At 33.1% G+C, this 17760-nt stretch overlaps 2 protein-coding genes and 1 long non-coding RNA gene across 5 annotated transcripts in view; 1 reads left to right on the top strand and 2 right to left on the bottom strand.

The window, feature by feature from the left end:
• Positions 1 to 17760, bottom strand: part of LOC127717947 (uncharacterized) — a 373820-nt gene that overhangs the window by 232642 nt on the left and 123418 nt on the right. The gene's annotated exons all lie outside the window — the stretch shown is intronic.
• Positions 1 to 17760, bottom strand: part of LOC127717946 (uncharacterized) — an 89726-nt gene that overhangs the window by 24690 nt on the left and 47276 nt on the right. The window contains exons 19-21 of the mRNA XM_052223826.1: positions 16662 to 16913; positions 9101 to 9164; positions 4481 to 6115 (exon numbers count right to left, since the gene is read on the bottom strand). Of these exons, the coding sequence (XP_052079786.1) occupies positions 4481 to 6115; positions 9101 to 9164; positions 16662 to 16913 (1951 nt within the window). The remainder of the gene's footprint in view (positions 1 to 4480; positions 6116 to 9100; positions 9165 to 16661; positions 16914 to 17760) is intronic.
• LOC127717949 (uncharacterized) lies at positions 10247 to 14194 on the top strand. The gene is made up of 3 exons (XR_007989479.1): positions 10247 to 10998; positions 12663 to 12702; positions 13854 to 14194. It is a non-coding gene; the product is annotated as an uncharacterized LOC127717949 (long non-coding RNA).

The following is a 17760-nucleotide window of genomic DNA, read 5'->3' as shown; positions in this document are numbered from 1 at the left end:
TAACAAAAGAAACTAAGCAAAATTAAATGGCATTGATACATAAATTAACAAAGGACTACAAGCAGTTACTGACATGCCAGCTCCAGACCTCAATTTATCTGATTGAAAGATTATGTCCTCATCATATGAAAATCAAGCAGAAACCCTTCCGTTAGGGGTTAAGTATCATACCATCAAAAAATATTTTAGACGAACATATAAACTGTATCATGCTAACAACTGGTTTTAGACAGTTGATTTGATCTGTTGTACTGTCCCTTTGGTATCTTTCACCTCTTTTTTTTTCTAAGCAGATCACCAAATTGTAAATGTCTCAAGATAGCCCATAACAGCAATTTTGACAACTTTTGGCAAATTTTGAGCATTTACCACAAAAATGTATTAGAAGATCATCTTTAACTAAATCTATACTCTTTGATATTTAATTTCCATTAGGATTGGGCAACTTTTAGATGTTGACCTTTAGAATGAAAACAAATACAGGGTAAATAGATCCTTTCGCTTTTTGTCGTCAAAAAATGAAATTAGGTCAGCTGGTGTGTCGAAATGCATATATGATATATATAAATAGATATGCAAAATATTACCAAATCTATCATTTAATCAATGCCTCCGATCCTGAAATAGTCTTCAATGAATAGCATATTACAAATTTTTAACTGCCATTTAAGGTCATAAAATAAGGTAAATGCAATTCAAAAAGGTACTTTTTTCAGAATTTTATAAATCTCCTACTCCATTTCTTCATATGTATTTTTTGTTTCATTGTATAAGCAATTCATACCAGTTTACTATACTAACTAAATCTCAGGGGCTAGAGAATGTTATTCTAGAACATAAATGTGCTCTCTTTACAATGAACACACTGGGAATTAAATAATTTTCCAGGACCTACTTGCCCTGAATTTCCACAAAAAAAGATTGTATGATTCTTAAAAGTGGTTGAATTGCAATATAAATTATGTTTGTGATTTTTTTATGTGTATGAATAAAAGGATGTATATAGGTGGTTACCATTAATGAGACAGCAACCAAAAGACATCTAGAGAGAAATTTAGCAATGTTTTTAAAATACTAGCCAGCAGGTACAAATTGTGTACTAAGTTTTAACACTAGCAAAGAGAGGAAAACTAAATAATAGATCATAAATGTCCCTTCTATATATCAACTTGCCAACAAATAAGATAGACTTTTAATCATCAAGATGTTGGTATCTCCTACAAATTGTGTACAAATTCAATTTATTTTCAGAAATTCATTTACTGGAAAGCCAGGGGAAATCTGTTAGTCATAACTTCAGGAATTTTCATTATGATTTTTTTCCTTCTTATTCCCAGTCTTTCTACCCTTCCATTTTTAGCATTATATTCACTCGTCATTAATGATTATTATTTTCATTCTTTTGTCTAGTTGTTTTTATCAGGTATTTATTGATCCTGATAGAAGTCATTCAAGAAAAACAAGTGAAACTGCGAGCTACTGCTCACTGATGAACAAATTTCAGAAATCCTTTTATTGTATTTCCTGAGAAAAATGTGACGAAAATTTTCAACTTGGCTATCATGTGTAAAAAATGATACAAGTGTTCAGTTAACAAGAAGTTGTTGAGTGATGAAACTTAAAACGCATCACACGGTATAGCTGACTTATATAAACCCTAAAACCAAATTTCAGAAATCCTTGTATTGTAGTTCCTGAGAAAAATGTGACGAAAATTTTCAACTTGGCTATCATGTGTAAAATGATACAAGTGTCCGGTAAACAGGAAGTTGTTGAGTGAAGAATCTGAAAAAGCATCACTCGGTATAGGTGACTTATATAAACTCTGAAACTAAATTTACGAAATCCTTTTACTGTAGGTCCAGAGAAAAAAGTCACTAAAATTTTCAACTTGGCTATCATGTGTAAAAAATGATACAAGTGTTCGGTAAACAGTAAGTTGTTGAGTGATGAATCTGAAAACGTATCACAGGGTAAAGCTCACTTATATAGACCCTGAAACCAAATTTCAGAAATCCTTGTAGTGTAGGTCCTGAGAAAAATGTTAGCAAATTTTCAACTTGGTTATCATGTGTAAAATGATACAAGTGTTCCGTAAACAGGAAGTTGTTGAGTGATGAACCTAAGAAACGCATCACACGGTATAGGTGACTTATATTAACCCCGAAACCAAATTTCAGATATCCTTGTATTGTAGTTCCTAAGAAAAATGCGACGAAAAATATTCATGGGACGGATGGACATATGGACGGACGGACGGACAGACAGAGGAAAAACAGTATACCCCCACATTTTTAAAGCAGGGGTATAATTAAAATGTCACTTCCGTTAATGTCAGATAAACCTAATTGGCCATCCTGGGTTAATGGACAAAGATCATGTTATGCTATTGAGTCCAACTTATTTTTGTTATTCTGGCTTAATAATCAATCTTTTTTAAATTTTAACTGATACTTAGATCTCATCATGAACAATGATGTGAAAATAATTCTATATTTTTTATTTAATTTAATTATGTAAAGTGTAATGTTTTACTTGTCTACGGGTATAACCAGGTCAAAATAATGTACAATAAGTCAGGCAAATTGGGCAGAGCATTTCCATACCCCTGTCTAATTTGATGGGAATCAACAACAGAATCGTACATTGATTGGCTAACATTAAAATAATTTATAAAGTTAGAAAGGGAAAATATGTTAATTTGTCACTTATAACACATAAAATGGGTAATCTCTTTGTTCTTAATTACTGTGCTATAATCGGGATAATGCACAGCAAAGGTGTGCATTAACTACCTCAGATATACTGCACAGTTCAAAAGTATACTCTAACCTTTAGGAGCAGTCCTGGATTTAATTGAAAGGGGTTTAATTCCATAAACTTTTAAAAATATCACCGAGTGTAGCGAGACTAAAAACATTTTTTGACGATTTTATGCTAAAACAAGATATGTTTTCAAATCAAAGGATGGGACATAAAATATTTTATAATATTTTGTGCACAATGTACATCTGAATTTTAACAGTGTTTCACAGTCAAACCAGATAATAATGATTTTTTTGTAATTTCTGCCAAAATAAAATGTATTTTAGAATATCTAAATAAATAAAATCTGATTTGAATCAGTTTCGTGCTCAATGGAATTTATTACGACTATTTAGATATGTATGCCTTTAAAGTGATTATTTTGGGATCAAATTTAATGGGAATCATATTTAAGTTTGTATCAAAACAGCGTGGGGGGATGGGGTGAATCAGATTTTGTTAAGATGCTATATGTCTTCAAAAATTTATACAGTAGAAAAAAATTGGAGGTGGAGGGGAAGTTAAGATTGAAAAGTGAAACACTTTTTTCTGTATACTTAATATATTTAATTTAGGTACATCTCCACATGGGAAGGTCAACTATCCATATGTATTACATATGGATAGTCGACCTTCCCACGGATAGACACAAGTCCCTGTGTACATGCATCTCTCATCAGTCCATCTTCCTCTAAGCATATTATTGAGGGAAAGATAGACAATAAATCTATACACAATAACCATTTTAGTTATGATTTTTCATACACTGATTTAAAAGTACACCAAACGGTACTAAAACTGTAGGAGATGTAGGTTATACACCAATAAGACAGCAACCAAACAACAAGAACAAACTAAGGACATCTAGAAGGTAACATATAGTATAGTTTTCAACAATAGATAGGTGTCTACACAATATGTCAATTTCTAATTCTTCACTAATTTATATAAAAATTGTGAATAAATTTAACAGAAACGATAACAAAAAAAATCTACCATTAAATCGCGATTCTCCTAATAATGTAACATTTTTTTTTACAATTTAGGAAGAAGCCTAAATATGAAAAAAGTTAATATTTAAATACTTCATAATTTTAACTACATAAAAGCGTATTTCCCCCTTTCTTTATCCTACAAGGAACTTTCTTAGGAGCCATGGATTGCAGAATATAATTCGCATATTTCTAAAATGTTCACGTAAATTGATGGCGTCATGTGTTCAAACAGTTATTGGCTAATCAAATCGGTATATATCATTTAATCTGCACGGTCGGGATGACTCTTTAACCTGAACTCCTACGTCGTTCCAGTTAATAAGGGTCACTCGAGTTGTGCAGATTATATCATATATACCGACTTGCTTGGTCAATAACTATAACATAATGTCTAGGCTAATTGATATGATTATTTATATAAATTAATACTAGATCCAGTATTTTTCACTGTTTTACACTTTTGATTTTAACTTGCAATCGTACAAAAAGTACATTGAAGCTTTTACTTGCCAATCTGACAAGTATGGCTGCAGATTTTACTTGGCCAATGATGACTTTCACTCAGGTCTTGGGCAATCAAACAACCATTAATGTGGACCATGCTCTGATTGTATGTCTTTGGGGGAAAAGTCAAGACTCTATCTATATGTAAACAATATTTAATATAAAAAAAAACTTACCTTTGTCCATAAGATAAAAAAACTTTCCAACTTTTGTAATTTCTTGAACAGCCAATGGACATTGGTAAACATGTTTATTGATTTCTTCTGAATGGCCCATGTGTCTATAAAAAGCCTGCCTGTCTGTCTCCGGTACATCCAAGTTTGCAAACACAGTTGACATGTAATGTCTCATTTGGGTGGCGTTAATCTCTTTTGTCAGCCCTGCCTGCTTACAAACTTTGTTTACACTATTCCATCCATTTACATGAAAGTTGGAGCCTTGGATGTTTGGAAATACATATATATTAGTAGGTTTTACACCTGCCATCTGTCTTATCTGTGGATCAGCAAGCTTTCTTATAGCTTTCCAAGAATCTTTCGGAATGAGCGTTGGGAGCATATGGCACACACTTTTGCCAGACTGATACGACAATTTGTATATTTCAAACAATTCAAGTTCTTCTGATGTTTTGGCTTTTTTCTTGTGGGTTTCATCTAACCAGACGCCATCTTTTGCATCATTCCATTCCTTTAAAGTAAGTCTACTTGGTTCTCCTCCCCGCTTGGCATTGAACAGTGTAATTCTTGCCACCACAAGATCTCTAAGCCGAGGATATTCATTAACATCTAAAATCTGATATGGGTCATCCATCTGAGCAATTCCAGAAAGGGTGTAATTTCTCAATCTTCTTACATCATCATCAAGAGGTAAATATTGTGGTCGTCTGAGGTTTTCCTGTCTATTCTTAATACAATTGTACTCAGCTCCATCGAATATCTCCTTTCTGTAGTAATCAAATAATGTTTTGAATTCCTCAATTTTTACCAGCTTATCTCTCTTACCCTGCAATAAATGCTGCCCTTTTATGTGTCTAATAACATTTTTTAAAAGATGACCTATGTTTTTCTTTAAACCAGATTTCATGCCACCATCATCTTTTGCAGCCATCACATGGATAGCATCCATAAAAGTGGTAAAGTGTTCCATTTTAAACATGTCTAATGTTGCATTTATGTCTATGCCAATTTTAGCTGCCTCGCTTTTAAAACAAAAGAAAAGATTTGCTAGCATCCTCATGTGCTTCATTATATTTTTTCTGTTCTGTGGGTTTTTATCCTTCCTTGCTGCAAATCTTCTGTAACTGTGAAATCCAAAATCTTTTAGGTATTTATCAGTTTTACAAAACTTTCCACTTGTGTCATCCAAAAAGCCACTTAAGATGTCTGCCTTATAATCTTCAGTGTAACCATCATCTCTAACAGCAGAAAGTGGAATTGCAGTTGGTGTAATTGTTGTTCCCTCTGCTGCTGTACATTTGATTCTGTGAATCTTCAAGTGTTCTTTTACAAAATAACCCTGACATGAGGAACACATAGCCCTATTTTCCATTGCATCTCCTTCCCTCTGTTTTCTTGCCTGCCTTTCCTTAACTATTTGATTCACATCAAAATCATCCTCTTTCATTAGCATCAAGTTGTACTGGTGATAGCCTCTCCTTTTCAAATTGCATAAAACCTGATTTCTGTCCTTTACAGGAAGCTGCTTTGCTGCCTTTACCTCATCGTTGTCTCTATGTTTAGTTAGAATATGCCTGCTTAATCGACTTTGAAATATACCACAAAACGGACATGGTCTTTTTGGATTTCTTGTTCCTACAAAAAAGAATATTAATAAATAAATAACATATTATCAATATGAACTTAAAAATTAGCTAGACCGTACACAAGAACATATAAGACCAGGTTTTCCTCATCTGGAATCTATGCATTTTGTAGACAGTTGTTTTTAATGATTTTCAAAAATAACTAGCTGCCCTATGAGCGCATGATACACCCATCATTTTTTCAAAGAAAAATTTTCCACAATGCCTCAATGTCATTTCAGATTTTTATTAAAACAAGAATGTGTCCATAGTACACTGATGCCCCCCTCACACTATCATTTTCTATGTTCAGTGGACCGTGAAATCGGGGTCAAATTTGAATTAAAAGTTAGAAAGATCATACCATAGGGAACATGTGTACTAAGTTTCAAGTTGATCTGCAGACTTCAACTTAATCAAAAGCTACCTTGACCAAAAACTTTAACCTGAAGGGGGACAGACAGAAAGGACGGAGGGAGGGATGACGGACGGATGATCAGAACGAAAAACATAATGCCCCTAGGTAGGACATAAAAAATTAAGGGAGGTTATTTTAATAGATATAAACAAGTCACCAAAGTTTCCCATAAACAGCGTATGAAAATTTCGGTGCTAAATAAAACCTTTGTTTACCTGGTTACTATGCTTTTTAATTTTGCATTTTAAATGGTACAATGATACAAATTTTAGAAGTTTATTCCTTAAGTTTAATTCATTTAGGCTCTTTGACTGGCCATGATGGCCATTTTCGATTCAAATCTTAAACATTTGAACTAACATCAGTTCATGTATCTATACTTAATTATTTCATTTATTTTTTCTGTATTTCGATTTGGAATGCAATTCATTTTGCATTTCACAAATCTCTTTTCCTCTAATGTTCATGAAATTTGTGTATAATTAAATTCCCTGAAGGACAGCCAAGCATACCAACAGTAATATATATAGATTCTTACATTGATACCAGTGGATTATTGTATTTATTCTGGGCTAGGACTTCCATACACCAAAAAATAGTTGACCTATTGCTTAAGTACTTGAAAAATAGTATCTCATAGACTGACAAAATGTATAGGAAAATGTATTATTGATCAATGAACCATGAAAATTAGGTCAAGGTCAGACAATACCTGCTAGACAGACATGTACACTTAACAATTAATTCATTCACCAAATAGATCTAGAGCTGAGCTATTACTTGGAAAACAGACCAAAACACTACAAGAGTGCACACGCTGAAATGACTTGCCTTCTTTACTAACCATTGATATTATGTTGATAGTCCTAAATATAATGCTTTACTACAACTATCACATAAACTCAACATGATTCAAGAAAATGAGGTCAAGGTCAGAAAAACCAAACGAGAAATACATGTACACCTAACAATCATTCAATACACTAAATATAGTTGACCTACTGCTTATAGTTTCTAAGAAACAGACTTAACCAAGAAAACTAAACATTGACCAATGAACCATGAAAATGAGGTCAAGGTCAGATGAACCATGCCAAACAGACATGTACACTTTACAATCAATCTATGCATTAAATATAGTTGACCTATTGCTTATAGTATCTAAGAAACAAACTTAACCATGAAAACTTAACACTGAGTAATGAACAGTGAAAATGAGGTCAAGGTCAGATGACACCTGCCGGTTGGACATGTACACCTTGCAATCATTCCATACACCAAATATAGTTTACCTATTGCATACAGTATAAGAAAAACAGACCAAAACACAAAAACTTAACTATAACCACTGAAAATGAGGTCAAGGTCAGATGACACCTGCCAGTTGGACATGTACACCTTACAACCCTTCCATACACCAAATATACTAGACCTATTGCTTATAGTATCTGAGATATGGACTTGAACACCAAAACTTAACCTTGTTCACTGATCCATGAAATGAGGTTGAGGTCAAGTGAAAACTGTTTGACAGGCATGAGGACCTTGCAAGGTACGCACATAATAAATATAGTTATCCTATTACTCATAATAAGAGAGAAATTAACATTACAAAAAATCTTAACTTTTTTTTTCAAGTAGTCACTGAACCATGAAAATGAGGTTAAGGACAATGGACATGTGACAGACGGAAACTTCGTACTATAGAGGATTTATATACAAAGTATGAAGCATCCAGGTCTTCCACCTTCTAAAATATAAAGCTTTTAAGAAGTTAGTTAACCTTCTGGTAAAATTTGGTAGAGATCCATTCACTAAAACTAAAGTAATTGTCCATAAACCAAATGTGATTTCAAACGAAGCTGACACAGGCGCGAACAAAGACAACAATGACAACGATGACGACAACATCAAAGCATTATATGAACATAAGCAAATTTTTGCGGTCATATAAAAAACTCAATTTCTTTTCAAGCAGTCGCTGAACCATAAAAATGAGGTCAATGACATTGGACAAATGACAAACGGACACTTCTTAACATAAGGTATCTGCATACAAGATATGAAGCATCCAGGTCTTCAATCTTCCGAAACATAAGGCTTCATATAAATAGTTGACGCAGTTGCCACTGCTTTTGTGATGCCGCCATTGCCGCTGGATAGTAATACATGTCTCACATAATGCGAAGAAATACTGCGACTTTTGTTGCAGGCGAGACAAAAAAACAAAGATGGAGGGCCAGCAATTTTTTTTCGTTTTCTTTCTTTCTAATAAGCAAGCCATGATACAGCTGTAACTGGTTCTAAAATCAGATCCAGATTTTCAACTTCCTTTTTACAGTTGGCAGCCATGCATTTGTGGAAGTAGTTTTTGTCTGTTAGATATGTTTTTACTCTGCTTTTCTGCATTAAACTAGTCTTTGAACAAAAAGAACATCACCGTAAAGAATAATGTTGGTGAAAATATTATTTACCCAAAGTTTTTTTTCACCTAATTAAAAGAATTGTCAAACAGTCACCAATTTCATATTTCTAGATCTGCATCTCTGATAATAAAAAACTTAAAAAATTTATTACCCTTTAATCCTTTGTTGTTGTCATCTACATGTACTGCTTCCTCCTCATTTTCACCATCATCACTCTAAAAATCCAAAAGGAAAAGTTGAGATAATGTTTTACTGTGTAAAAAAAAATACCAAATTCAATTAAAATGTTTGTTTGTTGAAAGAATCTCTTTTTTAGTAATGTAGGGGTTAATGGATGTTACTTACTGTAAATTCAGAAATTATTGCGTGCATTTAACTATTATATTTCACAATCCCGGGCTTTGCTCGGGTTAATAATTGAACCTTTACTTTATGTGAAGGTCGCACGCCTTTCTTCACAGCTCGCTGGTTTTTAAATTGACCAGTACTATATAAGTGGAGGTACACCTGTAAGCGTCCTCTTTATTTTAAAGGCAGCACGCCTGTAAAGATCTAACAGACTCTGTTAAGATTATTTACTTAAACTTTAAATTACCGACTCGGTATTGATAAAAAGTAATTTGGTCGAGATATAAAAATCCGACACTGAATAATGTCACGTTGTCATAGTTTGAGTGACAGTGAGTCCGACTCCGACCACGATAATTTTGATGATGAACTTAACGATGAGCAAGTTTTAAAGCTTTTCGCATCTGAAGAAGAAATAGATGCTTCTTTTTCTGGGTTTTCGACCCCACAGAAAAGCGGAGCTGAAACCGTGCACATTCCGGAAGAACCGGAAGTTACACACGAAATGCAAATGGCCGCTACACAAGCACCGGTCAAGTCTCTTGAGAAGAATACCTCTAGAAAAGGAAAAAGTGTAAAGAATAGCGGAAAGGGCAAGGCCCTTAAACGTAAAACTTCCGAATCAGTTGAAATACCCTCGGGTAGTAGAGTGACAGTAAGCCCTATGAAAAAGAAAGCCAAACCAAAAGTACAAACAAAAACTACTAAACCAAAGGCTAAAAAATCAAAAACTGACAATACAGAACTGATAAAATCATTATTTCAAGGGTTGACAGATTCTTTGAGGTCCACCCTTACTGGGAACACACAGAGAGACAATAGTCTGCAAAGAACTAGACAAAATAATGAGACGGCTAGGACTGAGAATATTCACAATAATCCGTATTCTGACCAAGAAGAAGAGTCTGATTATCCTGTTTATGATACATGTAACAATAACAATGGTAACTGTAATGATCAGAGTGAAGTCTCTTCAGATGAGAATAATGATTTTGATTATGAATTGCCCCGTATTTTCGAAGGCGATGAAAGATTTGGTGAAGAGGTATGTGAATCCATCTCTAAAGTCTGTGACAATATTTGTAAAAAGAAAACAGATGTTTCGTCAATGGTCAATGAACTGAAGGTGCCCTCAAATTGCAAGAGCCTTGTTGTGCCGCCAGTTAACCCAGAAATATGGCAATTTTTAGACCGCAAGACAAAATCATCTGATTTAGGTCTCCAGAATCTTCAGAGACTTCTTGCATACGGGATGATCCCTGTGATAACTCTGGCAGGTATTCTGAAAACTAAAAAACCTGACATAAAGTTGATGAGAGAAGCTGTGTCTAAAGCTATGACTGTTCTTTGCAATACTCATTTTGAGTTGTCGGTTAAAAGGAAGCTAATGCTCAAACCATACATAGACAGAAAATTCCACCAGTTGTGTAACAAGAATGAAGAAATTGGTACCAATCTTTTTGGTGATGAAATTGGAAAGAAGTTAAATCAAATAAATGAAGTGAATAAGATAAACAAAAACATCTCAGGGAGAAGTTATAGTTACAGAGGTGGCAGAGGCCGATACCCTTACAATCAGTCACAAGGTCGTTTTTTAGGGAGACGAGGATACTCCAGAGGACATGGAAATCAAAGGGTTCCATACTCAAACAGAGGCCAAGGAAGAGGCTACGGCCAGAAAAAATTCAACAAGTATTAAAGGTAAGCAGTAGAAAAATAAAAACTGCTGGTATACTTAAAAAATTTATTTCTAAATGGAAAACTTTAACACATGACAAATGGGTTTTGTCAACTGTGATGGGGCATAAAATTGAGTTTAATAAAAAGCCTTTTCAAGGAAAAATTCCTACACCTATTAAGTTCAATGATACTGAAATTAATTTAATTCAGGAAGAAGTTTCAGAATTGTTATCAAAAGGTGCAATAAAAGAAGTCTGTCATGAAGATGGTGAATTTATTTCAAATTTGTTTTTGGTAAAAAAGAAAAGTGGAAAATTTCGTCCTGTCATTAACCTTAGACATTTAAATGAATTTGTCACTTATCATCATTTCAAACAAGAGAATTTAGATTTAATCTTGAAAGGAATACAAAGAGGGAACTTTTTTACATCCCTTGATTTGACTGATGCATATTTTTCAGTTCCAATTAAGGAATCAGACAGAAAATTTTTAAAATTTGTTTGGGATGGTAAATTATATGCTTTTCAGTGTTTACCTTTTGGATTAGCATCTGCTCCCAGAGTTTTCACAAAAATTTTGAAGGTCATATTTTCCCACATTCGAAGTATAGGAATAGATTCATACTTTTATATTGACGACTCTTTATTACAAGCTGAAAGTTTTTCTACAAGTGTTATTAACACAAAGAAAGTCCAACAATTCATTCAGTCAGTTGGTTTTAATATAAATATGGAAAAATCTGTATTTATCCCATCACAGAGGATTACATTTTTGGGATACATAATAGACTCAGTTTTGTTTAGAGTTTTCCTACCTGAAGATAAAATACAGAAAATTATTGAAATTTCAAATAATGTTTTAAAGCCTCAGAATATATTGATAAGACATGTAGCACAATTAGTTGGTTTGTATTCATCTGCTCGATATGCAGTTACGCATGCTCATCTGTTCCATAGATACTTAGATATTGATAAAACTCGTGCTCTTATAAAATCAAATAAGAACTACAATGCAAATATGATCATTTCTGAAGAAAGTAGATCTGAAATTCGTTGGTGGCTTGCAAATGTTAATTCTGAGAATGGAAAATTGATAAGGGAGGATCCCCCTAGTCATTCTTTACATACAGATTCCTCGATGAAAGGCTGGGGTGCCTTCCTTGACAAAACTTCATGTTCAACACAAGGTCGTTGGAATTTAGTCGAACAGAATTTGCATATCAATGTCTTAGAACTAAAAGCTATATATTTTGGTTTAATTTCTTTGTGTAACCATATTAAGGATGCTCATGTTAGAGTAAGAACAGATAGTTCCACAGCAGTCAGTTACATTAACAATCAGGGCGGTTCAGTTATACCCCTGTTAGTTATTTCAAAACAAATTTGGTTTTGGTGTATCAGAAATAATGTATATATTTCAGCAGTTCATATTCCTGGTAGTGAAAATTTAATTCCAGATAATTTATCAAGATGTTTTAAAGATACATCAGAATGGAAGTTGAAAGAGTCAATTTTTTGTCAAGTAATAGGACATTTTTTCATCCCAGATGTAGATCTATTTGCCTCTAGGTTGAATAAACAGTTGGAAAAATATGTAAGTTGGTATCCAGACCCAGAAGCCTGGGCAACTGATGCATTTTCTTTTTCATGGCAAAATTTAAAACCATATATTTTTCCTCCTTTCAGTCAGATCAGCAAGGTGTTGATGAAGATCGAAGACGATCAGGTAAGAAAAGTTATACTGATTATACCACTGTGGACAACACAAGTATGGTTTCCAAAGCTATTAAAATTGTTGATTGCTTCGCCAATCAAATTGCCACAGTGTTCAGATTTGCTAACTTTAGCTCACAACCAACAAAAACACCAAATGAACAAAAGAAAATTATTCCTTATCGCTTGTCTGGTATCCGGAGATATCTCCATAGCCAAGGGTTTTCGGGAAAAACAACAAAAATTTTATCCAAATCTTGGAGAAAATCTACAAACATTCAGTATGAATACTCTTGGAGAAAATGGTTATTGTGGTGTAATCGAAAACAGATTAATCCACTTAAACCAACTGTAAAACAGTTTTTGCATTATTTGTCCATTCTATTTCATAATGGGAGGTCTTACAGTTGTGTCTGTTCCCATAAATCAGCTATATGTCAGACTCTGACAATAATAGGGAACAAGAATTTTGATAACAATTATTTCATTAAAAGATTCCTTAAAGGAATTTTCAACATGAGACCTCCAGTTGCAAGATACATTTTTACATGGGATGTAGGCCAAGTATTAAAGTATTTAGGATCTTTATATCCACTTAATGATCTGTCATTAAAGATGGTCACTCTGAAAAGTGTAGCTTTGGTGGCTCTAGCAACAGCACAGAGATCACAAACACTTAGCAGTCTAAATTTGAAACTAGCATATTGTTCAGATAATTCAATTGTCTTTAAGATTGGCACTTTGCTAAAAACAAGCAGACCAAAAAATTTAAATCAAGAAATTACAGTTGCATCTTTCTGTAAACCAGAAATTTGTCCACTAAAAACTTTAAAACATTATATTTTAAGAACACAAAATGTTAGAAAGAGTAACAAATTGTTTGTATCTTTTAAAACTTTGAAAGCAGTTACCAGCTGTTCAATAGCCAGATGGCTTAAGGTTGTTTTAATTAATTCTGGTATAGATATTTCTAAATTCAAAGCTCATTCATATAGATCAGCATCTTCGAGTGCTGCTCTTAATGCAGGTATGTCGTTAAATGATATACTCAAAACAGCAAACTGGGCATCAGCTCAAACATTCAAAAAATTTTATTATAAAAATGTTGAGAAAAAGAAAAATAATTCTCACTATGTGAACTCAGTATTTAATTCTAATTTGCAGTCTGACAGTACAGGTTGACAGGAACTGGAGGAACCAGATACAGTCGTCAGATATTCTATCAGCTTATTTACATGTAGATTACAAAACATGTATGGAATTTTTATTGGAAGTATTGTTGATGTTTGAGATACCGTTGGATATGATGGTTTGAGGAACTAATAGACTTTAAACAGATGGATATTCTAGTAATGTGTTGATGAGGAACTTGAACATTTATCCGTTAATGATTATACTGTGTTTGTGGAATAGCGATAGAACTGAACATTTTGATAGTTAGAACTTCATAGTATTTTATGCAATTTTGTTGTATAATTGTGGGATATTAAAATATTTAAAAAACACTAGTATATTTATTTAAGAAAATGATAGAGATGTTTGTTCATGACAGGTATTAGAGTTATATATGTCAATGAGACAGCAATAGCTTATGTTAAAGGTATATATCAATGAGACAGCAACAGCTTATGGTAAAGGTATATATCAATGAGACAACTTTTTAGTTTCTTCTTTGGACTTCTGCTCATTAATTGGTCATATATCTCTTATTTATGGTTTTTTGCATTTATTGCGGCTATAAAGAGTTCAATTATTAACCCGAGCAAAGCCCGGGATTGTGAAATATAATGTAACCTTATCCAAGCATCATTTATGATGTGAAGGATAAGGTGCATTATATGAAGAAGCCTAAGGGCTTCGAGGGTTAATAAGTTCCCTCCCTTTATTTATCATGTACCAGAAGGGCAACAGGTTATATTTTTTATGCAATTTAAATAAAGATGCCCTCCCTTTTTTATTGGCAATAAATGTTACATGATTTCCAAGGCTATGAGCCTATCTACAAAAAGAGGACGCTTACAGGTGTACCTCCACTTATATAGTACTGGTCAATTTAAAAACCAGCGAGCTGTGAAGAAAGGCGTGCGACCTTCACATAAAGTAAAGGTTCAATTATTAACCCTCGAAGCCCTTAGGCTTCTTCATATAATGCACCTTATCCTTCACATCATAAATGATGCTTGGATAAGGTTATATTATTGCGATTTTGTCATTTTAGCCTAAATTGCAATTTTATCTTTGCGATATTGAGAAAAATCCTGTTTAATTCATATAAAAAATTTCAAAATGCGAGTTTAAATCATTGCGATTATAACCCTGTTGCATTTTTTCGCAATAATAAAACATCACAATAATTTCTGAATTTACAGTAGTTAACTGCATGTGATTGAATTGTCAACCTTATAGGGGTGATATGAAACATTTGTTTAGACATCATCCTCAAACCTTCTTTCACTACACAAACTCATGTAAGGCATAAAAGACAACCATTGAGACTCATGCTGATTTATTTGAACCAAAACTGAAAATTTGTGTTTGAACAAAAATTCTTTTAACAAACCACAAACACATTGAAATGTCTTAGGTGTCAACAGTAACAAGGTTAAGCTCTTGTTTGTTTTCACGGTACTAAGAAAGCTAAATATTCATCTAAGAGTACTTGCAGTTACTGCTAAATAAATCTAAGCCAATACAACAACAAAATTATGTCTAACAAGACTGGAACATTTATACCAGTACACATGTTTGTTTTTGTCTTTTGCTGTTACACCATTGTCATAATTTGAGAAGATGATACAGAGCTCATAAGCATATTATCTTTAACATTTTTTATGTGCCTGTCCCAAGCCTGTAATCCAGTGGATGTGGGTGGTAATTGTCATTCAAAGTTGTTTGTTTTTTTGTTTCATTCTTTAAGCTTGAACTAGGCCTTTGATTTTCTTGTTTGAATTCATCATGATTTCACATTTTGTCACCCCCAGGGTCTTGAAAAACTTACAATATTTACAGCAAGGATTTTGCCTATTGTTAAATGTTGTACATAATATCTGTTGGATAGTTGTGTCATTAGCAATCATACCACATCTCCTTGTTTTCATAATGAGATCAAGAAAGGTGAGGGAAGCAAGTCAACCTGTATGATTGCAAACTAGTACCATGTCAACTTGTTACACTAAAGGTCAATTGCAACTCGTACCTATGCTAACTGGTACCTCTGCCAACTCATACTGTTCAAATATTCAATATCCAAATGTTTTATGAACTGATTTTTGCAAATCTTTATAATATATTTATTGAATTTCTTTATTAATAGTAACATAAACTTAAATTGAATTGGCTTGTTATTTTAACATTACTTTCTACTACAATTCTAATATATAATTAAATTCCTTTAATTGTGTGATTATGTGTGTAATCAATTATTTAATCTAATCAACAAATTATGATTGGCATTATATAACTTAACAGCTTGGAATTAATTATAAAACATCTATTATTAAATAAAATTCCTCATTATCAAAACTCAAGCTGATATGAGCCGTCATCATGGCTGCTAGTCAAATGTAAATAAACACAAAACAAAAACATACCAAAACAAAACAAATATACATTTTGTTTTTTTCATTCAATTAGCAGAGGAACAATCAGCTACAAATTTGTCATTGTGACTTTCTAATTATCTATTTTTTACAGATTTCTGAGTTATTCAGTTAAACTTATATATTTAACTTCTACCACCATTTTAGTGCACTAAAATAAGGTGGTTCAAACCTATGTTGTACATGTTTGCTGTTATAGGTACAAGATAACATAGGTATGAGTTTGCAAACCAAAAATGACATAAAAGAAATGTGGCTGAAATAAAAGAACACTTATGTAATCTAAGAGTGACACAAATTTGCTGTAAAAGTCATTAAATTGCTGTTGTCACTCCAAATTATAATCCTATAAATGTAAAATTCTTTAAGTTACCCTGTTGCCTGCAAGAGTTGTTCCATCGTCACTACAAGATACTTCTGTCTCTTCAGTACAAGGTTCTGTCTGTATAGTTTCAGATGATATCACCTTATTGTTTCCAATAGATGACTGTGAAACCTTAGAAGACTGTTGGACACTAATGCCATCAGATAACTTTACAATTCCTGAATACTGTGATTCATTAGTACCACTATCTAACTCTGTATTCTGTCCAGGAGACAGCAAGTTGGTGATTCCACATGTTGACTAAAGAGAAAATGATAATGAATTATAGAATAACTAATCGAAGAACTCAAATAAAGAAAAATATTCAATGAGTGACCAAACAACTAGTTCATTAATTCACAAGTGCTCGTAGGACATAAATAAATTATCAGTGTTGTTCGGTCACCAGTTGAATATTTTTCATATTTGAATTCTTTGATTAGTTATTCTTTTTATGACATTGACAATGGTCTTTTTAATGGGATTAAAGTAGAAAATATTAGGAACTGTATCTTTTTCTTAGCATTCACAATTTGCTTTCGACAACGTCTTAACAACACCTATTGTTGTATGAGGTCAAAGGAGTGAAATAACTGCGTTTATTTCACATAAGAAATTATCAGTTTTTATTTCACTGGGAAATCAATGTAATTCATTGCAACAAATAAACTAAAAAAATATTAAACTTCTCTTTTGGTCTTTTTTTGTTTGTTTAAGATATGGTTGGATTGCTGTCTCATTGACATCTATTAAAATAATTTCTGGTCTACAAGGAGTTACAGAATGATGCAGAATCGACTAATGAGGTTTGCTCATTATTGGAAGCAGTACAGTGAATTGTTATGGTTCAAATCTGTGTCCTTTGGTCTATGAATAGTTGTCTCATTGACAATCATCCCTGTATAAATCTGGGCCTATACTTTAATATTGTCCTAAAAAGAAATTTTTCTTTTAAAGGTGTGTTGAGGGGGGATAGGAGGGGTCCTGATCCCGAAATCCCGGGATTAAAAACATGGAATCCCGAGGTCTCGAATTTAAAAAAATTTAAATCCTGACATCCCGAAATTCGAAAAAAGAATTCCCGGATCCTGAAAGGATCAATCCCAAA

The sequence above is a fragment of the Mytilus californianus genome, unplaced genomic scaffold (assembly GCF_021869535.1).
Source record: "Mytilus californianus isolate M0D057914Y unplaced genomic scaffold, xbMytCali1.0.p SCAF_10, whole genome shotgun sequence".
NCBI classification, from domain to species: Eukaryota; Metazoa; Mollusca; class Bivalvia; order Mytilida; family Mytilidae; genus Mytilus; species Mytilus californianus.
This window is presented reverse-complemented; position numbering and strand designations above follow the sequence as displayed.